General features: G+C 37.8%; 1 protein-coding gene across 1 annotated transcript; it reads right to left on the bottom strand.

Moving 5' to 3' along the window:
- Positions 1–212: 212 nt before the first annotated feature.
- Positions 213–24,135, bottom strand: itga2.2 (integrin, alpha 2 (CD49B, alpha 2 subunit of VLA-2 receptor), tandem duplicate 2). The gene is made up of 29 exons (XM_027008177.3): positions 24,018–24,135; positions 21,104–21,227; positions 18,522–18,631; positions 18,162–18,253; positions 17,861–17,975; positions 15,914–16,041; positions 15,629–15,777; positions 15,316–15,466; positions 14,851–15,004; positions 14,587–14,660; positions 14,336–14,480; positions 13,295–13,440; positions 12,707–12,850; positions 11,596–11,799; positions 11,356–11,486; positions 10,865–11,028; positions 10,283–10,542; positions 10,115–10,197; positions 9,185–9,326; positions 8,472–8,564; positions 8,205–8,281; positions 8,024–8,107; positions 7,661–7,763; positions 7,456–7,566; positions 7,210–7,320; positions 2,508–2,621; positions 2,153–2,242; positions 1,833–1,949; positions 213–1,561 (listed from the first exon to the last, which is right to left on the bottom strand). Exons 1-29 carry the CDS (start codon positions 24,061–24,063, stop codon positions 1,451–1,453), a joined length of 3,573 nt encoding a protein of 1,190 aa, XP_026863978.2. The 5' UTR covers positions 24,064–24,135; the 3' UTR covers positions 213–1,450.
- Between the last annotated feature and the right edge of the window lie 1,671 nt (positions 24,136–25,806).

Below are 25,806 nucleotides of genomic sequence, written 5' to 3'. Positions count from 1 at the left end.
AAATGTTTTGCATATTGCCTCTGATTGATAGGCTGCAAAAGAGGGACTTTGTTTAATGTAATTAATAATAATCTTAATGGTTAAATGTAACTCACTGTGGTGTATCACGGATGACATAAAAATACAAATGCATACCAATGTGTAGCATCATGGAAAATGAACATAGGAAATAAAGAACAGAATTGTAAAGTTTCACATGCAATGAATAAAATAAATGAATTGCTAAAGAAAAACTGTCTTCAGCTGCTTTTCAAAGTGCCTGACACCCAAAGGGTTCCAAGCTTTGCCTTTAAGACACAGAGAGCCTGTATGTGTGCAATGTACAACGCACTCAGTAGAAGGTACAATGGTGTTATAGTCTATAAATAGTCCAGAACAAAGAGTCATAGTAGTCTTAAGTCAGAGGCAACATCCATCATCTTTAAGTGTTCCTGAGAAAGAGAAATGAACAATGTTGCTCTGTGATTTAAAGGAGAAAATAATTGACATGAGTACCAAGTACAGTATGTTCATCACTCCAGGTTTGATGTATACAAACACATTTCTCCTGGGCTACATAATAATTACATTTACAGGCATACCAATAAAACCACAATGTTTTACATTAAACAATTTTTTTCCTAAGGTTTGCAACTGTCACTAGCCACTGATTAAAACTGCTTAGTTATTCGTGGCATTTTTAAAAATGTTCATTTCAGTGTTTGCTGTAAAGGTATAGAAAAGGTATTAAATTGTCCACTGTTTGGGGTTTATGCAACTTATTCAACTAAATAAATCTGAAGCCCTTTATATGGTCCCTAATCTGTTCAATATCATTATATTGTTTTACAAGTGATTAGATCTCCATACCTACATTTTACATTTTCTATCTTGTATTTTAAACAATATTTACAGTATTTATTTAAAAATAAGATTGAAACAGAAAAGAAAATAAAGGAATAATATTGTTGCAATGTTGGTGTGCTGCCCCATCCCTTATGCTGTCCCAGTTGCATTTCATAGATTAACTAAGTAATGCTGAGGGATCATCCCCCATATGAAAGATCCAGTGTTGAAGACAGACACAAAAAACAGAAAGAGAAAAAAACAGGAAATGTGGATTTTCCATGGCAGCACAACAGGCCTGTTGTTTGCTCCATGTAGTATTCAGACTTGCCTGGTTGCCCTCAGTCAAACCAGTTCACAGGGTCACAGGGTCAACATTCAAGCTTGCCCTCGCTTTCTGGTAGGACCCACGCTTTTGTTTTAACCCTAACTTTGCGCTTTCATCTGGACTGACTAAAACTGCCTGGTGAGAATATTAAATCTGGGATTCATATTCCCTCATCTCTTTGTCTTTGACTCTTTGGCTGATCTGTTTTTGGCATATCTGAAACTGGTGTGTGATAGGTGATGTGACTCCACATTCTCCAAAAATGATTCAGGACCTGTGCTTGTTGGCTGATTATCTTTAAGATGATTCAGGATCTGTGCTTGTCAGCTGATTGTCCTGCAGTCCTTGTCTTTCTGCAGTGTCTTGTCCACTCTGTAAATGCTCAAATTTCCTCTTAAAAAAGCCCAGCTGTAGAGATCACGGCACAAAAACAATGTTTTTTATTTGCAGCTATTTGAAAGGTATGGTATTAAGGTGTAGGGAGAAAAAAGTTAATCATAAGTTAAACTATAAATAATGCTTTTATAGTTTCTAGCAATACATTATACATGCACTGGTCTGAAAATGGCCATATGATTAAATTATTATGCAGAATATGAAAAAGGATTTACTAATTTATTACACAACAAAGAGTTCTCATGGTGGCTAGCTAAAATTAGTTTGAGTACAAAAAACATACCTTCCATAGTGCTACAACAAGAAGTGCCAGTAGAAGTAGGCCTCCAATGACACTGCCCACAATAACACCAACAGGTATGTCTGCTTTTGCTCCTGGTTTACTCACAGTTACATTAACCTGTTAAAACAAACTACTCTAACTTAACAAGAAATCACCCATGTTTAGCTAAATGTGTGTTGAGAAGCGCGAATTTCTAAATGGGCTAGGGCCCAACAACATTCCTGCCAAGTACTTTTAGACATAGGTAAGTTGGTGGTTTGCCAGCACACTGAGCAGCATGTAAATAGAATGAAATAAAGATTTTCATCATCATTTAGTACCTTCACATCTTTGTGGTAGATTAAGATCATATCAGGCTGTGAAGTCTCAATCTTTGCGTTCACAGTCAGATCAACTGAGAGGAAATCAGCCTGCAGACACAGTAAGCACAGAGCGAGAACAAGAATAAAACTGACAAGGAAAATAGGGAGAAAAGATTTTCCATTTTATTTTCAATAAATCTATGTTCTCCCATTTAAATAATTGGAATTAAAGAAGTAGTGAAATAGGACTTTAGAGACACAGACAGACATACAGACAGAGAGATAGATAAAGCATTCACTTCAGAAGTGAATATTTCAATATGAGCAAAATCAAGTAACAACATTAAATGAGAGAAAGTAAAGCTGAATAAACCATTGAAAATGTGCCATTCCATATCCATGCAGTCACATTCACGTAGGAAAGGCTCTTCACATTTATGCCCTTCAGCACACACTTCACTTGCTTGCATGCTGCACGCTCGCAGTTCTGTAAATGACAGGCACATAACCAGTCAATGTAAAAAAAACTAATATTCAGGCTAACATTACTAATGGTTTAAACTATGTATGATGTTAAAGCTTTCTATTAAATTGTCATTATTTGATATACAAATTGCTATATTAAATTGGTTAAATCTTAACCACAATAAAACATCAGTATATTACTGTTTTTTTACACCTGCTAAAATAAATTTTCTGAAGTTATATCCTTGTGTTAGTCTGGTAGTTTGGAGTGTAGGTGTAGATGTCGAGTGCTAAGTAAGTGTAGGTGTTGAGTGATAATTGATTGTAGGCATAGGTGTAAGTGTTGATTGGTAACTGTAGACTGTAGGTGTCGAGTGGTAACTTAGGATAGAAGAGTTCTCCAAGACTTTGTGGTGTAACAAAAAAAATGTATCAAAGCAAATGTGAGACATGTACAAGTGCTATTAAATGAAAATATTTAGTCCAGTGGTTGATTAGTTGAGCAATAATCTACTAAGTGACCCCTAGTGGCATAAAGTCCATAACAGTGAATAACAAGTTAATTAATCTGTTAACTGCATGGCTGCACAGACTAAACCCTTCTCAACTCACACAGACATAACAATTCCACCTAGCTTTTTTAATAATATGCCATGCTGTGCTCAATATGCGTGCCTTTGTACAGGTAACCCAGGCCCTCCAGGCCTAGAACGTTCCATTACAGCAATACAGCATAAAAGCAGACAAACAATTTACAAGATTTTTTGTAGACATGTCTTCTGTGTACATATAAAAACACGAAACAGTCACCCATGAGTATATAAGTGACGTTACAGGTATATACATTTATATTGTCAGTTCAGACACATGGAGTCTTTTTGTTCTTTACAGGTTCCCCCTGTCACCTAGGATGGCTGTGGTATCAACCTTCTAAAGGTAAGTGCACCTGCCAGTGGCACTCTTTTCCAAGGCCAGCCTGGTAAGTATGTACGTCCCTTTCACCTTACATAGTCACAGGGTATGTTACACTGTCCTTGGTGATGGGACAGTGCACATGTCCTCATCACAATCCCATATTTTCAAAGCCTCAAACACAAATCTAAAAACTCAAAATCAGTTCACCAAATCGCATCTCTATCCAGCAAAAGCAAATTACTGATACACACGTGTCAATTTTGAGCCTTCATTTGAAACACACACAATTCAACAAAATATCATAGTCACTACTGGCAATCCACTAAACACTAGCACAACCCGTTTAAAACACCCTTATTAATGAATTAATGAATTGATAATTGTGCAAAAGAAAAAGAGTATAAATAGTCATATGGTGAAATCCATGTAAACATGCCTGCATGAGGATCCATGCAATTCAAAAAATGCAAATATTACCAAATATATCAAAATATAACCAAGTATATCCAAATATTTATGGATATATTTATGGAAATGCAAATAAGCTTTTGGTACAAAGGTGCAAAGCAAACATTTTCAATAGGTTTCAATAGGAAGAATCTTACCTTGATGACAAGGAATAGTGGATTTATTCTGCCACAGTATAACATTTCTGAGCTTAGATAAAACTTCTACTTTACATGTGACATTTTGCCTGACCAGTAAGGCTACTTTACAATAAGAGGTATAAGGTAGAAGGATCTTATTGAGAACAGTGGATTGTCATTGAAGTATTCATTGACCTGAATTCATGGACCTGAAAATCTGATGTCCAGAATGAGGCAGGGCGCTTACTATTTCTCAATCAGAGCATCCAAGAGATGACATAGAAATGTCATTAGAGATGTACAGTCCCCTCAATTACTTAGATGCTTGACTTGTTTCATTTCACCAAAGACACAAAGGAGCTCACCAGAGGCATTGGTGACAAAAGACATTGTGTTCTACTTAAGTGTTTAACCAGCACAAGCCACCAGAAAAAACTTCCAGGTACCTTGACCTTGATTCTACCTCTGGAGCTATGCTAGAAGGATTTTTCGAAAACATGTTCTCTCTGTTAGTGTTTTGATGATACTGGTGGAGAGCACTAACACAAAATCTCCCACAGGTGTTCAACTGGGTTGAGATCTGATGACTAGCCATAACATATGATTTACACAATTTTCATTTGCATTAGAATATTCAGGCACCACTAATTGAAAGGACACAAAATACATACAACACTACTGTTCATAGAGCAGTCACAGATAAAGTGGCTAAGGCAGGGACTGTATAAGTGTAGATAAATCCATTAATTCAACTGCTGAATTATAAACATCTATGGATGCTTAGAAATGTAATTTATATTAAGGAAAATATCAAATGATTATTTCTTTTAGCTGAAGTTCTTAATTTCCAGCTTGTAAGGGATGCATTGCCTTTGTACTCATCATTGTCTTTGTTCTTGTTACTGTCTTTAGCTGCCTCATGCAATTCCTTTCACTTATTCTTTTGGCCTGCTTTTTTTGGATACATCTTTGTACACACTACAAAAAGATTGATGAATATTGAACAAAATATTGAATAATGAAACACAATCACCTAAAAATAAGATGCAAATGTTATTAAATAAACACAGAGATGGAATTCGAAGAAGGTTACATCTTCCTGAGGAAGTATTTTGTCCCAGTGTTAAATTGCACTCATCCCAGAGCTGACTAAGACACTAAGACATGGTTGTAAGCCAACTATGATCTCTAGGACAAAAATCATGGACGTATGGCCTCTACTTAGCATATTCTGTCAACTGGAGGAGATTTCTAATAACTTGTGCATGTTCACTAATCCTACACTCTTTATTTGCCAAGAATATTTGCCAGAACATGGAATCAAATGGAATGGAATCAACTCTCATAAACGTTATTGCTTGGTTTAAAATTAGGATGCAAATTGTTTTCTTATCATTGCCAGCATGAGAGCCACTTTGAGGATTGACAGTTGCAGTGAAGGAATGAGGTTTTTTAATGTCTTCATGCTTTTCCTGACACCATCTTGCATTCTGCTACTAGGGCTGGATTGTCTCAGAGGCTCTTTTGCACAGTCTGCATCTTCGGTCTTGTATGTTGTAATACACCCCTGCTTTAGTGGACCTAGTCTTTTTGCTTGATCTTGTGCTGCTACGATTAGTGCTTCTGTGCAGTCCTTCAGTCCTGCCCTTTCCAGCCATTGGGGGGATTGTCTTATGTTAGCCATCAGTCTTTCTGTAAGTGACACATTCCATGGAGGGGTGTATCTGACTGAGGCACTACTTCATAAACTCATCCTTGGGGGCCATCGCATGGAAGTATTCATGGATGTTACAGCCCTGAAGTTCAGTTCCTTCTGTCCAAATCAATTTTCCTCTTTTTACTGTGAGCTGACCATAGTTATCCATCCAAAATGACATTCCTATGTCCTTTCTGTAGATCCTGGTGGATCATTGAGTCAATATCCCTTTCAGTCTTGGTGCACAACTTGATGACATCCATGTACAGGAAGTGGCTGATATTACTTTTTCTCCTGAATCTGTACGCATACCCACTCTTACTGATAATCTGGCTGAGAGAATTCAGTAATCCACTGAAGAGTGGTGCTTTCACTGTTACGACTCTGCCTGCGAACTCTGCTACTGCTCTGTCCTGCAACCAACCCAACACAGAATACCTGCTTCTTCTGCTGCTGCTCTGTCCTACACACCAACCCAACAGGGAGTACCTGCTTCCTCTGGTGATGCTCTGCAACAGAGTAGGCTGCATGCCTTCACCACTTCACCTCTGCACAGTGACAAAGAGTACTTTCTTTCAACATCGTGGCCACAGCCCTGCTCTGGCCGAATGTACTTGCTCTAACTGTTGATTCTAAGAACATTGCTACTTTGCTCTCCAATGGAGAATACTTCCTTTCATCGCTGCTGCTTTGCCCCAACACAATGCAGTTGCTTGCCACACTAGCATTGCTGTTAACAATGTTAACTGGAGAATGTTTCTAGTCCTTGTCCATTCTCTGTTCTGTGTACATACATGGCTTCTGAACTGTGTAAACTTAAAACTCTTACCACCTTACTAGAGACATTGCCTTGACAGTCAGGAAAACTGAAATACTAAGCCAACACTGAGTATCAGCATCCATCATGGATTGAGATAAAAAATCTGAAAGACACACAACAGAACATCACTGCAGATTGCCACACCATCAACAGGTGTGGGCTAGCATACTGCCAGGCCACCCAAACCTAGACAGGAGCAACCAAGAGTAAAGGGCCTTGCACAGGAGCTCAGCAGCAGCAACCCGGCCAAGGCAGGTCTCAAACCGACAACCTACCGACCACAAGTCAAGCACCACAACCACCAAGCCAAAATCTGAAAGAAGCCTTGTATAATATTCCAGAAGATTACTTCAGAAAACTTCAGGAGAGTTTCCCCAAAAGAGATCAAGATGTGCTTAGTGCCAAGGGAGGGCACACAAAAAACTGACTTTTGCCTGTAGAAGCCATTTTGTTTTGTTTTTTTAATTGTGTTTAAAAAAAAAATGCAAATGCAGCATAAACATATCTGCATTTGAAGTTCACACACACATGCTTTCATACACATGATCATATAAACACACTCACACACACATTCACTCACACACACACTGACCAGTTCCTGAATCCCTCTGAAGCTTTCCGGCTTGAAGCTTGCTGTATACTCTTTGTCTTTGATCTTAAACGGGTCAATCAGAGCGCCAGTTTCACACTGAACATCACGAGCCTGTTAGATGAGAACCAACATCAATAAAACACAATCAATTCATAAATGGAATCATAGTTTCATAAATTCCACAATTTAACTCCAAATACAAATAAATCCTCATTACATATTGTAGCATTAAAACCTAGTTCTCACAGGTGCAGTGGTTACAGAGGTTACATATATCAGAGGATTCCCTAGTTTTGAAGTGATGGGAAATGACACATCAAGGTAGGCCAGTTTGACTGGGAAGATTCCTCCAGACACCTGCAGGTGGAAACACCACAGAGAATACCGTCCTTTTATTGAACTACCACTAGAGGTTCTGTTTAATTCCCTCTAAAGAGGAACAGCCACTGACCTTCAGACTGAATGTGAACTCTGGGCCTATGTCATTAAATGTTTTCATCTTGGTTGGAACAACTTCCAATTTGTCAAGCAAATAAACATTCATGTTTGCCTCTCTGTTTAAAAAAATAGACAAAATGAAAGAATGGCTTCTAAACATATTTAATATTGTTGGGTAAAGTGTAAAGTTTACATTAGTATAGTATTTCTCCAAAATTTAACCTTCACAGCAGGATCATATTTTGCACATTGTGAATAGCTTGTCTTCTCTGAAATTACTATGTAGTTACATAGCCACATTGTTGAAGTAAAGTTATAATGTAACCAAGACTTTGCAGTCCTGCTGCAATGCTCTAAGAATGGGTTGAAGTCATACCTACTGAGAATGATCCCTGAGTTGTATTGGATGGGAATGAGCACTGTCTCTTTGTTATCTGCTGGAGTTTCCTCTGTACTGTCACTGCAAGCAGAAGTACTGAGAGTAAGGGCTACTGATTGTTTACACCCTGTACACAGGAAATCATAACACAGAAGTCAATGCTCTAGACAGCTCCTACCTTTGGGCTTCAAAGACCACAGATACCTCTTTTTGTAGATGGCCAAAATTAAAGTCAAAATTAATCTCAAATGTAACCTGAAATGGGCAATGACAGAGTGGTAGTGATACAAATGTATGGATTAAGTTCTATCAGAGATTAAAAGTAAAAAAGAAACCACTACTGCTACTACTACTACTACACAACAGCCGCCGACAATGATGATGGCAATAGTTATTTACAATGTGCACTTATACAGAAGAGTCATTTATATACAGTGAGTCTCACAGATTGGTCAGTCCTGAGCGCAGGATAGCCCACTTGGCACGTCAGAATTTCAGCATCTTTGGCGGAGGTGCATTTCACCTCTGTGCCATCCCTCTGAGAAAGGAGATTGACATGAGGGGAGTGCCACAATACAGACACACAGAGAAAAACAGAGAGGCTGTTTGCCTCATGAGCTGTTATTGGTGTAATACTGCATGACTACCTTTGTCAGTCCAAAAATAGGTCAATATTGTGTTTGTACGTTTACAGTGTTAGAAATGCATTGTGTTAGATTTTCATGCAATTAGAATTATTTTCTGTATAAATTTGTTCTTTGAATACATTTTATTCTGACAAAGAAGCTCTTCAAGCAACAGGCTAAAACCAGATTGATAGTTTTTTTCTTTATACATTGTTCTCTGTTAAAGGAAAATTCTATGATAGAACACATATCTGATTAAGAGTTCCTTTCAGTTCCTCTGTTCCACTGTAACCTTTTGTCCTTATACCATATATTAATACTACTTAGTCTCTGAACATTTGTTTTGTCTTGAGAATATACTAATCTCTAAATAGTTCTCCTTTTTTTACACATATACTCTCATGAAAAGAGGAAATAAACTGCTCATGCTTCTCAGCATCCCAGCATTATACATCTCAATATTACAATCTGTTATAGAGCAGTGAAATTTTACTGCAAAATTCAGTAGTAAATTTGAGTATGTCATACATACAGGTGGTGTAACAGAGGCATAGAAAAGGTTGCTGGAGTAGTGGGTGGAGACTCTTGTGTTGTAGGAATTCTCCCTTCTGTTCATCACTGTCACAGTGAAAGACAACCGTTTTTCTGTGTAGGTCACCACAATGGGGGTAGAACTACAAAAAAAAGTTAAATAGATCATACAAGTATAGATCAAGCATTTTTCAGGCACACACACACACACAAGCATTTTTCTGTACACACACACACACACACACACACACACACACACACACACACACACACACACACACACATATATGATGAGAAGGCATGTAATTTGTTTCATTTATACTCCTTTTAGATGAGAAATGTAAAGACTGGACAGCTGCAATGAGCTCTTGGCAGGTCTTCCTATGCATGGGACTACACCCTTGCAGCTGGTACACAATGTAGCTGCACTTCACCTGTTCAGGCTTCCCAAACTTTCGCATATCCACTGTGCACCTTCACTCTCATAACTGCATTGCTGTGATCCTTTCACTGGCCTCGTGCAGCTGCACTAGACTGAAAACCCTGATACTTACCTACAGAGCCAAAGACAATCATGCCCTTGCCTACTTGAAAGCATTTGTATCATGCTGTAATGTGTCCTGCAACCTTCATACCTCAAACTTGTACAAGTTTATGAAGGGTAAAAATTTCTAATGAGAACATGTTCTTTCCGTATCATGATAAAAACACTCCTGAAACTTTTCTCAACATAAATCTGACAGCTTCCATTCAGTTACTCTGTGATTTGCACTTTTTCTAGTGTTTACCTAAATGGTAATAGAAAGTTCATTTACAGATTTTACTAGAGATATACTGTATTAAGCTTTATAACTCTGATATCCCAATATTATTATTATGAGTATTCAATTCAGATAGATTTCAGCTATTGTAATAATTGAAGTTTTCTTACCCAGACCGAGGCTGGCTCTCTGCGCTCAGAACCAGGTCACAGTAGCATACTTCATCAACACCACAGTCCTTAGAAAATGGAATCTGAAGTAAAGATAACAGTCAGTGCAATAATTGTGCAAGATCACAAAACCATTCAGTCACCATTCAGTCACAAAGTAACACTTACAAAAAACTGCCATGCAGTGGGACTGAAAACATCTAAGACAGGACTGGAGTCTGGGTTCTGGAGCCTGATATCTACACGCACGGCTATGGAGTTGACAAGGTCAGGAGACTCCTGTACATAGACCTGATGGTCCTCACAGGTTTCCTTTGTAGTCACGCTGATGTCCCCCTGGGCGACTCGCTCCAGGTTGCCAAACTGACCTCTGGAACTGACTCGAGATGACTGGAGGTCAGCATCCAGTGTCAGGTTGTATTTGATGTCTAATTTTAAAAACATACAAGTTAATTAGGGTTTTTCGTATGGCTTGATTAAATATTCACTATTTGTATAGTAATTTTTGAATAAATGTCTTCCCAAAAGTAGGAAAAACTAAACTATTTAAGAAATGCTTTATGCTTTAATAGAGTAGGAATTTTTACTTGCCATGTTTCCTTATTAAAATATGTAGAAATATTCAGACATATATTTAGAAAACATGCTAAATAATTTTACATGCTAAGTGTTATAAAATGTATCTAAAGAGGAGGAATAATTAATATAGTAGTAACAATTTTTTCATTTTTTAAAAATTGAGGTGGTTACCTGCTGGGCTGAATGGGTTTGCAGGTCTGAATGTTGCACTGAAGCAGACTTTAGCACTGAAGCAGGATACCATTCTTCCACTGAAGCTACAGGTCTTACTAAGAATGCTGATTTTGTCTGGGGTAAATGTGACCTTGGCTGTCACAACTGCAATTCCCCTGGACCTGAAGCCACAAAATATAAAAGCCACCTGTAACTACAGATATCCTGAAAATCCTCACTGAAGACAACTTCAGCGGCTAACTCAATTATAAATAGTAAAAGGGATACACCTATTGCATTTTTGATGCAGTTTTTAACATACAGTTTTGGGCTTCAAGAACTGTAATACCATGGTGAAAAATGTTTAAGCTCAGCTAAACAATCTGACATAGATAAAATCCACTGCAATGTCAATAAAAATAATTAATTTTATGACTTCACCACTTTTCCATTGATGAAAACCATTAGTGCATTATGGGAAAGAATTACTGCAGAGAGAAGACCCTCACCAGAGCTGAAATACCTTTCCATAACACCCCACTGACACATCTGGAATGGAGTCTCCATTTATGTCTCCACTGCCATCTAAAGAACGCCCAAAGAACTTCAATACTGGGTCCAGTTTAGTGCCCAAAATTTTCTGGAATTAGAAAAAAAAAGAAAAGAAAAAAAAAGAGACAAATGAAATCTCATGTTCTGATGCTGTTGGGTATTACTGGTGTCTGATTTAATTCATCAGCTTTTGCTACCTGCGAGCTCTGTTTTCTGATAGTTTTATTATCTCCATTGTATATGTATATGGCTCCTTGGTTGTTTCCCTCCAATGGAGCTCCAATAACCACGTCAGTGAAGCCGTCCAAGTTGAGGTCAGGGACAGCAGTGATGGCCATCCCGAAACGAGCATTTACCAATGGAGAGGCACCTTCCAGTGACCCTTGGCTTTCCAAGATTCCCTGCAGATCCACAAATAAAAACAGACTTCCAGCAAAATATTGGCTTCATTTTAAGTTCCAACTATGTCAAAGAGGTCCACACAAACAGTTGTACCCAAAGTTTTATTGTATTATTGAGATGCCACCTACACATTCTTATTGATTTTAGCACTGACTACAAACTTTTTTCTGGCAGTTTCTGGCAGATTACCTGAAGTGCTGTAGCGCATCCACTTCACTCAGCTGAGGCAGACCTATTTCTACTATCCTGGAACTCACAACTCAGTTGGTGGAAGTCTTTTTATGTAGCTCCTCAATATGGGACTAGTTTATTAGATATTAGGATATTAGGAATGTCTATGCTCTATATGTGATTTTAAAATTTATGCTAAAAACATTAGTCTAAGCTTATTCTTAGGTCATTTTGGTCTTATGTAATTCATAATTTTTTATTTGTAGTAATGTTGTAATGTGTTATGAGTTATTTTATTAATTTGATCAAATTAAATATTGATACCTGTGCAATTCACTTTATGATTTTTGAAATAAAATTAAATGTATTATTATGTAAACGATGGTGGTTGGATTACTCTTGATAGAAGCTGAAAGGAGATGAACCTCTAGCAGTATACTTAGATTTTCCAGATTTTCACCATGTTCCTCCTCAACATTTCCTCCTCTCTTACCTCATCATGTGATTATAAATAGAAAATACAACCATAAACATTCTAACACAATCAAATATAAATAAACAAGAGCATAAATTGCCAATACTGAAATTTAAAACTTAACCTTTTATTTAGTGTATCTCACAAAAACAACAACAACAATAATAATATTAGTATTACTATTATTATTGTTGTTTATATTATTATTAAATGTTGACATTTTCAAACTAATGCTTTAGTTTTGTCAATAAACAACTTACTTTGGTGATGGAGAAGACGTAGACTTTGCCAACCTCTTTCTTCTGATCACTCATGTACATTGGGGCCCCAACCAACAGAAGGTCAGTAATACCATCACGATTCACATCCAAAGGACAAATCACACTGCCAAAGTATGAGCCAATCTGCCGAACAGTGCAAAGCCAAGTGCAAAACATCACATAATGCAATAGACAATAAATGGACAAACAGTCCAAATTTTATTTAGTAATCAAAAGAATGGACATACTACTTCATTACTGTAGTGTATCTCTAATGCATCTTTCCCTCTCTTATGGTAAAGTAAATGGAGGACAGTAACTTTAAAGAGTAATGGTACAAAGTGGTGTAAACTTTGAGAGAAAAGCTACTATTGAAGGAAAAGATTCCCTGACTTCCTACCTGCTTTGTATTTTTACCATTACCAATGAGTGAGTGCATACTCTGGCCAGAAAGTGGCTTCTTGCTACACACCCAGCTCTGCCCACTTTCTGTTCACTTGGGAGCTTACAGTAGTCATGTTAATATTTTTGGACAAAACTAATGTATTATGACATAAACAGAGGACGCTATGACAGGAGATGCATTACCTGCTCTCCTCTCTGAGAGTCTATGATTCTGGGCTGCCACTGGCTATTGAGGACGTAGACCACAACCTGGCCAGTATGGTTGGAACGAGGGGCACCACCCACGTAGTATTCAGAGGAGCTATCGATCAGTGTGGTCACTGAGTATCCTGAACATGGCACAGCACAGGTAACCAACAGTACAAATGGTACTTTAAAATCTCAGATGTTGCTATAAACACACTGCAAACTTTTCTACCAAGAGTGGCATTTAAGAGTCTTATATATGAAGCCATCAGAGTGCTGAATATCCAGTATCTAATCACTGAATAGACAATAAGCTTGCACTCACACAACACATCTAGAACTCACATGGACATTCACATCTTCACCTCTGTACAAGCACTATTCACTCAGCATTCTGCCATGTAGAGTAGCAAACACAGTAATATTTAACAGCACACTGCACATTACATACTGCCATACACCCCACTCACCGCTACTCAGAGTTTAGGTACATTAGACATGTAGTACTACATATTAAAATGCGCATTCTTCAGGGTGTATAATCTGCATGTGAAAACAAGAATGATGTACCCAAGACTTGTGTATATGCTAATGAGTATATATTTGTGTATTTAATATTGAAATAATAAGTTCTAAGCACCTAATATTTTCACTCACATTCACGCCATTTTAAATGTGATTGACAGTAAATGACAATTGAGTTGATTAGATCTGAACTTTAAGGAAACGTGTTGCATGGCAACATGGCTGACAATACAAATATACAGTGAATTTTGATCTATTAATGCAACTCAGCAAGGATTTTGTCAATCCAATGGGACTGTGTCTGTAAGCCCATGCATCCAAAATATTTCCCTTGTAGAGCACAGGAGATGATTATATTTTTTACTCAATTAGGCATCCAATGTTTGATATTTTACATCCAAGTCTACTTTTTTATGGGCTTTAATTTTTACTTTTTATGTTCTCTTGTTCTAGTCCTGACAGAGGAAAAAACAACCGAGGCAGACTTATGTGTGCCCAGGGAGGCTTGCTCACCCAGCAGGGCACTGTGCATCTGGTTTTTGTCATCCAGGATTCTTTCAAATGCTTGTTTAGGGAAAATCTTTGATCCCTGAGCATTTTTATGGACAACTGTTCCACTCCATCCATATGCTCCAGCAGCCCCCAACATCACTACATCCTGGTAAAGACATGACATCCCCTCAAAACACTTATTTTAAATATTTCCTATATAAACTATACATTATTAAGTCATAACTACAATTTCATGTGATATGCAAAAGTACCTCTTTCATGGTCTGGTGAACACTGAGGCCAACTTGAGACATCTCCATCTGGAAATCTTCACCCTTCCCCGTGCCTTTATCCCAATCCCACAAGGAAAAATACACAACACACTGCAAAATCCTGTCTATGCAGTCAGTGAAATCTGAGAGGCACTTTACTTCTAAAATGTCTATAAGTATAATGTTTATAATGTGGTCTTAACTATTTTGCCAGTGGTTAATTATTGTTAATTATATAAAGTATATAAGTATATAATACTTTACCCTCAATGGTGAAAATCCGGTCTCCAAGGGTTCCTGCTATGTTAACTAAACCAGCCTCTGATGACACGTTGAAAACATGCTTTTCTTTTGGGTTGCTGGCAATTGACTCAATTTCCTCAATAAATTTCTTAATATCTGCACTTTCTTTCAGGATCTGCGTATATTGAAACACAACATCAATAACACAGTATAACTGTACATCTATAATGACAAGTTCAATTTATACAAGCCCTTCACAAACCCAAGGACATTACATTAGCTACATTAGCCAGGTAACTCAAGTGCAAACTAAAGAAGCAAAAATAAGACACCAAACATACACTAGCTGGTTGACTATATTTGGAAAATTGTGTAATTAGAATTTTTGCTGAACCATTCATTTAAACTTTACTCCAATTATTTGGATTTAAGAAACTCCTAAAAGCAAGGCAATTAAAAATGTAATTTCAATAGTCTCAGACTTACAGCAATGCCAAAGCGAATTATATTGTCTTTGTTACAGCGCTCCATGACATTTGCACTCAGATGAGCATCAGCAGATTCTCCATCAGTGACCACTACCATCACTTTGGTGGCCCCTGGGCGACCACCATGTTCAGGCAGAAATGCTGACTTTCTGACAAAAACAAAGAGAAAATTAGACAAAACTCTTCTATAACATGTCACTCTATCTAAACACTGCACAATGACTGTGATCTTATAGTTGTAGAGTGTGAATATTACTGTCATTCAAGGATGACAAGAGGGCTGCTCATGGTGACATGAAAGGAATATGTACCTGGCAGCATCAATGGCTGCAAATGTATTAGTTACTTGTCCAGTTTTCTGCTCCATAGTGTCTGCAACTTTGAGCATTCCATCTCTGGTTTTATACTTGTTCAAATAGAATTCAAAAACCAGATCTCCTGAATACTGCATTACACTGACCTGAAGGAAGGAGGAGCAGCAACAAGCATCATTTTGATGGTCAAGGTGGATAATATTTAGACATGCTTAAACCTGTTATACTAGGAACAGCAATGAACCAGTGCCTAAAAAGAAATGAACTAGTTTAAACATGTGCCTGAGCTTTGTCGGGTCCGATGTCAAGACTCGACAGAAGTTTGTGAAGAAATTTCTGAACATCAGGCCAGGGGTATATACTGTTGGATCCATCCAAAACAATAGCGATATCCACTGGACCACCACAAGCTGAAGGAAATTAAACATATCAAATGATATAATTATGCAAGAGGAGATTTTGTGAATTTATGGTTTAAAAATAGAATTATATATTTAGTAGTAAAAGTGTGTGTGTGTGTGTGTGTGTGTGTGTGTGTGTGTGTGTGTGTGTGATAAAGAGAGAGAGAAAAAAGACAGAAAAAGAGGAAAAAAGAGGGAGAGAAAGAGGGCGAGAGGAAAAAAGGGGGGAGAGAGTGAGAATGGGGGAGAGGGAGACCAGTGAAAATGAGAGTAAAGGAGAGACCAGTGAGAGTGAGAGTAAAAGAGAGAGAGAGACCAGTGAGAATGAGAGTAAAGGAGAGACCAGTGAGAGTGAAAGAGAGAGAGAGAGAGAACAGTGTGAATGAGAGTAAAGGAGAGACCAGTGAGAGTGAGAGTAATAGAGAGAGAGAGAACAGTGAGAATGAGAGTAAAGGAGAGACCAGTGAGAGTGAGAGTAAAAGAGAGCGAGAGAGAGATCAGTGAGAATGAGAGTAAAGGAGAGACCAGTGAGAGTGAGAGTGTGGAGAAAGAGACCAGTAAGAGTGAGTAGTCATGTTTAAATGAGCTCCTAAAATTTAACGGCTTTATTTGTTTTAAGATAAACTGTAGAAAAACAAATAATATGAAATCAAATAATGATAGTAAATATACATTCAGAAAATAACTAAACAGAAAAATATCAGAAAATAAATAACACAAAAGTGAAATCAGTTAGCACAGCCTGTCGTTAGCTTGTGAGTTCAGTTCAGAGCAGCAGTTACTACAGGAAATAACGAGATACCCTAGGACTGGTGGCATTTACATGAATGAATTGGCAAAAATGTTAGAAATGTTCCTAATTGTCACTCTGCAGGTCACAGTCTGCACAACTCAGACATCAAATTCCTATTTATGCAGATGATATTGTTCTGCCATCTCCCACTGAACAGGGGGCATAGAATAGAACCTGGACCTGCTGGGGCAGTACTGGCAAACCTGGGCCCTGACAGTAAACCTAAACAAAACAAAAGTTAACAATAGAGAAAACAGTCCTAATACACAATAATACCTCACAGGCTCCAGACCAGAGGAAAATAACAAACCTGATCAGAATTAACCAAACTACAACACAATTAAAAAAACATGTAATTTATTGCGAATCTCAAATAAAATCACAAAGTAAAATGCAATGTTATATATATATTTATCTGTATATATATCTTTTTCTCTATGCACCCCTGTTTCTCTTCCTCAGTTTGGACAGAGCACTCTCCACCATTTCACTGCGTGTTATACTGTGTATGACTATGTATGTGACGAATAAACCGAACTTGAACTTGAACTTGTTATCTGGCCCTAAAAAGATGGTAAACCATGGCACAGTTACTGACCACCGTTGCTGAGAACTACCTTGACAAAACACAGACACAGTGACCATCATCTGGCTATAGAGAACGACAGACACAAGAAATCTTGGCTGCCAAAACTTCAGTTTGCCAAAATTAAACAAAAACAGAGCTGCACTTTCTAACAGAACGCTCAGAACTCCATGAAGAGATCCATGAAGAATTCTATCCAAAAACATATGTTAAATGTCTGTCTCAGATTTAACAGCCTCTCAATTACTCAGAAATTATTACACCTGCTAGGGAGCACAAGGAGTGCTGGACATTAGCAGCATGATACAACCTTGTCTGTCACCATAAAAGGGACAGTGAATGACAATGTCAGGAGACGCACACACATACATTTTTACAGAAGGAGAAAAAGAAGGAGAGAAAGGAAGTGGGAGAGGGAGAGAGACAGGGAGATAAGAACGCATTCCTACTTTGAAGAGCAGGGATGAATGCAGGTTGAGGAGTGAACAGAGGGCTCACATCTGCACACAATCCTGGGTAGAAAAACTGACTACCACAGCTCTGGGCCCAGAGAGGACCGCATGTCTGAAACATGTGTAGCCACAAATGCATGCACACACACACACACACACACACACACACACACACACACACACACACACACACACACACACACACACACACACACACACACACACACAAACAGTAAATAAATCTGTGCATCCTGATACAATCTGTATGATCTGAAAAGCACACCATGAGCAGGTTTACCATGAATGCACTGTTTTTGGTTATTCGTGTGAGGGTCAGACCCAGACTCATATTTGTGTTGATGTTCTGCACATCGAGAATGTTGACAGAGTCTGAAAAATATTTTTTAATGAAATAATGAGTTTGTTTACTAAATAAATCATCTTAGTAGTTCATAGCAATATTTAATGTGAGGGATGTTAAATGTTAATATTTCTTTGCTTTTAATAGTCCTCTTAAATCCATAAACCACACACAGGACTTAAATCTCTAAAGTCTACAGATGTCTTACTGAACTTCTCTGAAGGGTTTGTTCAAACATGGGGATATTTAGTACCATAAGTAGTGTATACAGGGAAAATGGCAGACATGTTAACTTACTCTGAAGGTTGAGTTTGTCACAGGTTGCCTGAGGGCCCAGGATCTCACACTTATAAATGTTTCCCTTTCTATTCTGAGGATAACCACTCCAAGGAGAGCCCACCAGTAACCTGCACAACAACACATAACACAGCAATCACACTGTTCAAAACTTATATACAGGAAACCTGAGAACCAAGACTGGGGAGACGGTGTTTTTAATGTGTGTAGGTGTATATTGAATCTTCTTCACTGAGATCTGGAGGGAAGATCTCAAGGGAACAAGGAATCTAAAAGGTGCAAGTTAGTTATGAGAAAGGAGTTTTAGTTTTAGGTGTGGTCCTCTGAAACTGTAAAAGCACTTAACTTATGGCTTAGTTACATTATGGATCACAACTGACAAACATTTTTAATACTTTTATGAGATTTGATTGTAAAATCTTAAAATCTGATTTAATGTGTATTTTCATTGACGACTCCTTAGGGCTAGAATCTAGTAATTAGCCTCACTCAGGAAAGAAATGTCAAGCACCAAATATGAGAATTGCATAGGATTGGAATGGAATTAAGAGAATCCCATAGGATTGGAATGCATGAAAACAGTATATGCTCTAGCCAAGGTTGGCTAGGTATTGTATGTGTATGTGTTTGCATTTGTTTGTATGTGTGTTGGTTTGCTGTCACTGTTATAACATACAATTGTCATGTTAAATTTTATACACAAATAGAGGTTTCTGAAACTAAAAAGATGAATCTTGAATACATTTAAATGAAAACTCTTGTAGAATTATAAGTATAGATGTGCATGCATATTTGTGTGTGTATGTGTGTGTGTGTGTGAGAGAGTACTTGATAACTTTGATTTCACACTGCAGCCTGTTGACACACCCACAAGATTACAGGCAGTAAGTCATAACACAGACCTTGGTCACCCTAACCTGTCACAGTACAGCACTGTTATGACACAATCTCAGACACACCTCATGTACTCAAAAGTCTAGGTCCAAAAAGGCCAGAACATAAAGGATTTATCGAGATGCACACTCCACTCATGTACGCCTCATACATAAAGCCTCCAAATGTCATAAGGCCCCATATAAAGAACCTAAAAAACATTACGCTAAGTGACTTTCAAATCCACAAGACATGATGTGGCAAATGGTGTTAATTACAAACTCATAAGGCACTATTTAAAGAACCAACAATAGCACTAACACTAGCACAAACTCATGAAGCCCATTTCATCCTAAGTGTAACCAAATGAAGGACTTTTTCTGTTTAATGCAAAAGTCAGGACAGGAGAAGAACAGGGGCATATGAAATTGAAAAACATCTAACCTAGTTTCTCTTTTGCAGCATTTTAAAACTTGACCTGTGGTTTGTGGTTATGAATGTGATCGCACACCTACTAGAGGACTCTTGTCCCACCCACAGGTGTGTGTGTGTGTGTGTGTGTGTTTGTGTTTCTGTGTGTGTGTGTGTGTGTGTGGGTGCATGTGTGTGTGTGTCTGTGTTTCTATGTGTATGTGTGCACGTGTGTGTGCCCACATTTTTTGTTCATGTGTATGTTTTTTTTTGGGACAGGAAATGCTATTTTTGGATCGTGTCAATTTGGGATGTGTGTGACTGAGTCAGAATGAGTAGCCAGTTAAGTCTGAGGAATGACACCATCATATCTGACCGATTAAACCCGACTCCAGCACAGGAAATGTCTCATCTAGCAAAATAAACATGTCTAAGCTTTGATGCATTATCACTATGAATTCAGAAGGTGAATTTTCATACTGTCAATTTATAGAATTTACTGTGAAATATATAACATAGCGATTAAGATTAACCAGGAAGTATATGCCATAAATGGAAATCACAATGAAGTCACATGGCTACTGGAGTAGATCGGTTGGACCCTGACCATGCAAGGTGCTTAAACTGTCAGTGTCAAAATCATAATGGAAATATTTGCTTAGTAGTTATGCAGTTGCTGTATCCACTTAAGAACTTACACTCCAAGGACTGGCTGGTGGGTGCTAGACTCAGTTCCTCAGTTCCTCAGTTTTGTTCTACATATGTATCACATTAGTTTTATTGTAGCTACCAGTTCATTTATAGCAGCTACTCAATAACATGCTTTAAGTTAATAACTAAATAATAAGCCTTGACTTTAAGAAAGTGTAGATTAATCTGCATTGCATGAATGCATTGAAAACATGATGTTTTATGAAGAAATTGTTCTGGAAAAATGTTTTTAGGTTATACGTGGTTCAGTCAGGAACAGAATCTCCTTTTTTTTTTTTGTATTGGCAATCAAGGAAGGAACTATTTTCTGGGCCCCATTATAATCTCCACCATGCAGACAGCATTATAGACCATGACATGCAACATGTGTATGTGTGGTCATTGGTTGCCTGAACGTTGGCATGAGCATGTATGAAAAAATCAAAATGTGTGGATGTTGGAGACGTGAGAAAGCAAAACTCCACTACAGTTATGTTTTTTTTGTTTTTTTTTTACTTAAAGTGTGAAATGTGTTTGATTTGGTGATGCATTTAGTATGTGATTATAAATAATGTAATTTAATTTAGATACACACACAAAATCCCTACCATTTTCCCTGGTGATTGCTGAACTGCTGTATGGTGTATCCAAACTCCTCCAGCGCAGGTCCTGAGAATACTTTGGCTCCTGCTGTCCCCACATTAAACCCCCAGGACTGCTCCACAGCCCAACCTGCAGATACACATACACTGTAGCATCATTCTGCCACATGTGACCAGCAGAGACAAGCACAAATCTAGACTAGACATGCACAGATTCCATCAGCATACTCTGCCTCAAACAGACCTCCTTTATCTGAAACAATCCAGGAACAAATATGGCATCTAAAATTATTGGAATTCTTGACTTATTATTTTTTCTAATTCACCATAGCCAACTGTCAGCAATGGAAGTCATACATGTTTTTTTAATATAAATTTGGCAAGGTAAATTCTTGAAAGGCTTCTTATGAAGGACTGTTTAAGAACAGTCACTCGGAGGACATTAATTGCATATCTCTGCCCTGCAGCCATATCATTGGCTGCTGTAAGACTTAGCACCAGACAAGGGAAGGAATACGAGTGTGGGCATATAATTGGTAAGGATGGTGTGTGTGTGTGTGTGTGTGTGTGTGTGTGTGTGTGTGTGTGTGTGTGTGTGTGTGTGTGTGTGTGTGTGTGTGTGTGTGTGTGTTTGTGTGTGCGTGTGTGCATGCACATTTGCCCATTTGTGTCAATTACAGCTTTACTGAGTTCTTAACATCATAAACAGTACTTAGGTAATCTTGCATTTAGGCACTCTCAGTGTAATGTGAACCTATACCGCCAGTACTCCATGGCTTTTAAACAGGAAGTTTACCCAAAATCACATCTGATAACTGTTACATGTGCCTAACATTTTTAGAAAGATCTATACTGAAAAAACAAATTGAAACATATAGCAATTTCAGTGTTGTATAGTGTGTGCCGTGTTGAATATTTATTGCATCACATATAATGAATTATTAAAAATCTAGCTTTTATGGTTAATAACCTCTGCGCTAAACATACATAAATCCAATACTGCTCCATTTCATGCAACATAAAATCTCTTTGATATGCTATTTTGTATAAATAAGATTTATAGACAGTCCACACTCAGCACATTGTCTTACTCTGATGAACTGAATTGAGTGTAGGCAGGTATCATCCTGCTCTAGTGTAGCTGTACACATGACATTTCATACCAAGTCACTCTGCACTGTTACACTGCACTTTTCGACTCAAATAGAGTCAACACTACATTTTATCAGTTTTCTTACTATAGGGTGCAATACACACTAACATGATATTGTTTAAATTCTGTTTTGACAGGCATTGCACAGTCAAGTGGAGCAGGGAAAAGAAATGTGCTTTAACATGTTGTGGTCTTTTAGGATTTGTCTAGAGAATCAGTCAAAGATTGTTAGCATAGATGTGCAGGAGCCACTACACAACAATTAGAAATAGGCAAAGCCAAATTTGTTGATATATCGCTTTTTTGCAACAATTCTTGTCACAATGCGGCTTTACACATGTCCGAGTCCAAGCACCCAGTGAGCAAGCCAAGGGTGACATGGAAAAATTCCCTAAAGCATGAGGAAGAAAACTTGGGTGGAACCAAGATTTTTTTTAAAAGCCGGGGGGGGGGGGGGGGGGGGGGATCCTCTTCTGGCTGATAACAGACACTACAATAGCAAAATATTGGAGTAACTACTCTAGAATTCAGTCACAAATATACAAAAGAAACAAATGTGTGACAACATGTGGTTAAACCATAAACTAAGCAATACATCCTGTTGATAAGTTCATAGTTTGTCAGCGTAGAGACTTGAGTCACCACACAAAGAGTCTATTAAAGGCCAGATAATGGATATAGTAGAGAGAATGAGAGAGACTGCTAAAACAAGAAGATGGGTGTTGTGGGAGAAAAGATGGGCAGGAGAACACAGACAGACATAGGAAGGGACAGACTGACAGACTGAGACAAAGACCATTGGGGGGGGGTTGATGATTCCAATATGGTTCCAGTTCACTGGCTACTTTATGGCCAGTAAGCCAGATAACCCAGTTTAGAGCCCAATTTTATAGACTACCATTTACAATCACAAATCATACTTTCAATAATTTCAATTAAATTTAAAATTTTTAAAATCTATTCACTTTTGCAGCTTTGACAGCTAGGTTTATCCACACTTCAACAAAATGTTCATTCCTGAAGATAATTATTTTCAGATGCTCTTTTGAGAGTACAGAGAGATGCCATACCCATTCATGAGACCGATTGCGCTGTTTGCTTTTTACACGACGAAGTCAATATTTAAAAAGCATATTTATTCAAGTTTTTGCTCGGTCCTTGTATTAAATGTTTTCTACAAATTTGAGGGGAACAACGACTCTCTCTTAAACAGTTTGGTGCGTTGTGGTGCGAAATCTTACAGGAAATCTTTATCAAGTAGCGCTTCAAAAGTTTATCTTGTAAGACCGGTAAAGTTAATAATTCCTAATAAGGAATGAATAAGATTATTATTATAATAATTATTATTTTTGACAGGTTTTCTGGCACGCGCTCTATTGTTAATATACCTATCACTACATACTTTTACATGAAACTTCTCAACCGATTACTCTACTACATACTCCAACACTTTCAAAAAATATATGCATAGAGCAATGCATGGAATTGCGTGTTTCTCGGATAACTTTATACTTTGTTGCGTATGCGTTCACGAATCTCTTGAATTATATTAAACAGGGTAGCTGGCTCGGTTATGCAGAAGTTCACATAGCATCTTACAAATATCCTACGCTTGCTTTTATTTTGATTATCTTGTGTTGTGTGCTGCGCAATGTACCGGAAAAGTTCAATTCCGAGAAGTCATGTAAACCTGCATTTCGCAGTCTACAACTGTAGTTTGAAAAAAACACCGACAATCTGGGTATAATTTTAATAATCATTCCTTACCTTGTACTGCCAGAAGGACCAGCAAAATGTTATTTATTGAACCCATGTTTCCAAAACGTGGAAGGGAAAAAACGTGTTAAGAGACGCCCAGCTTCGGTGAAGTTTGAATAGGGTGGTACACAAGCGTAGGATAAACCAGGCTATATTTGACGTCATCTAAGTAGGCTAGCACGTTTCAGCAATACCCTCAGATTAAGATCTCTAAAAGAAATGTATCTTTTATACAAGACAAATTAATTTAAATGTTATTCAGGCATTATAATTACACTGTATTATCAGGCCTTACAATTACACTGTATTATGTCTCTTCTGCATTTAGTTCAGTCAATACCACTGATGATTGAATGAATGATTACTAAAATATGGTCTACGACAACATTCCCAGAGCTCTTAATTCCTGTTTTACACTACTTCTACTAACATTTCTTATGTTCTCTGAATGTAGAAAAGTTATGAGTAAACACACATTCCACCATTTTAGGAGGTGTTATGCACGCAAGAATCGCATTCCAGCAAAGTTTGGTATTTGTACAAATAATTGTTAAAACATATAAAGAATGGATGGGCAATAATTTTAATATTAAAGTCTATCTACAACTACACAGTGCCCATTGGTTATTCATTCAATTCCATAACTGCGATTTCCTGTACAAACATGTTGAGTACTACTCAAACGTTTAGATATATCTGATAGAATGTTTTTCATAGCTTTAAGCATATTAATGGAAGGCACCTTCCGCTTCCAACCTGGGGGTGGGGGTGGGGGATATCTGTGAGGTATGTCTGGTCCCAGACTGCCTTATTCAGCCGTGCCATGACACGTCTGCCCAGGGCAGTTTAGAGTTATCTGACAAAATCACAAGAGTCAATCGACAAGGAAACTTTCGGCCACAAGTTGCAGCCTTGTTTCAGAGGCTGTCTGTTGTCAATACATCAGGTAAAGTTCAAAGAGAGTGATTTAATCATTTTTTCCTGTTTCACAATTCACAATTAAACAACTCTGACAGCATTTGAAAGCAAAGGATTGGTTTATATTTGGCTATATTGAAAATAATTCAACCCATCAGTGAAGTATTGCAACATATTCCTGACTTTTTTCCACATTTTACATATGAGTCTGCATTACTGAAGACATAATTCACATACAAAATGTATATTTAGATTTCCATATCTGCAAGCAATGGCCATGCCTGTAAATGGCTATAAGGTCATTTTAGAGCTTAAAAATAAAATACAGCTACCTAAATATGACTTGATTTTAAAAAATCAGCAGTTGACAACTTCTCCCCTGAGAAAAGTACATGCTTAATTATCTTTAGACTTGCTATTTATTGTCCACTGTGCATGATAGAGGGTGCATGCACAGAGCATCATCAGCACTTTCACGGACAGCATCTGTACTTTATGCACGTTGGCAGCAGTGATGCAATGGCTTGTGTGTGGCAGGCATTGTAGTATTTAGTAAGGCAGTGGTAAATTATCTATAAGATGCGTTCAAAAAAGTAACTTGGTACAACATCTGGAGTAATAGCAACTGTATGAAACTGGATGCTGAATATGCATACTCTAGCCATGATGAAGACTAGGCTATTTCTTTCATTAGAAATGATTAGCAAGTGTTTCACACAGCTATACAGTTTATGTAGGTAATAGCAGGCCTATGGAAGAGTTCAAAGCCACATTTGTAAGTCCCCAGTTGGGGAGACCTCAGGCTCCCTGATTTACAAAGTATACTTAATGTTCTGGTACAACTTTCAGTTGAAAGCAGAGGTAATTCCCATTTATTTTA

Source organism: Electrophorus electricus, chromosome 19, assembly GCF_041902795.1.
Source record: "Electrophorus electricus isolate QZ-2024a chromosome 19, ASM4190279v1, whole genome shotgun sequence".
Classification (NCBI taxonomy): Eukaryota; Metazoa; Chordata; class Actinopteri; order Gymnotiformes; family Gymnotidae; genus Electrophorus; species Electrophorus electricus.
The sequence above is the reverse complement of the archived record's forward strand: the minus strand, read 5'-3'. Positions and strand labels throughout refer to the sequence as shown.

Coding starts and splice junctions, on each gene's coding strand:
- itga2.2 (XM_027008177.3), bottom strand. CDS start 24,063: ATGGGTTCAATAAATAACATTTTGCTGGTCCTTCTGGCAGTACAAG. Junction 11,800..12,706: donor ACGTCTTCTCCATCACCAAA/GTAAGTTGTTTA, acceptor GTGGATCTGCAG/GGAATCTTGGAAAGCCAAGG. Junction 8,282..8,471: donor CGCTCAGGACTGACCAATCT/GTGAGACTCACT, acceptor TGCCCATTTCAG/GTTACATTTGAGATTAATTT.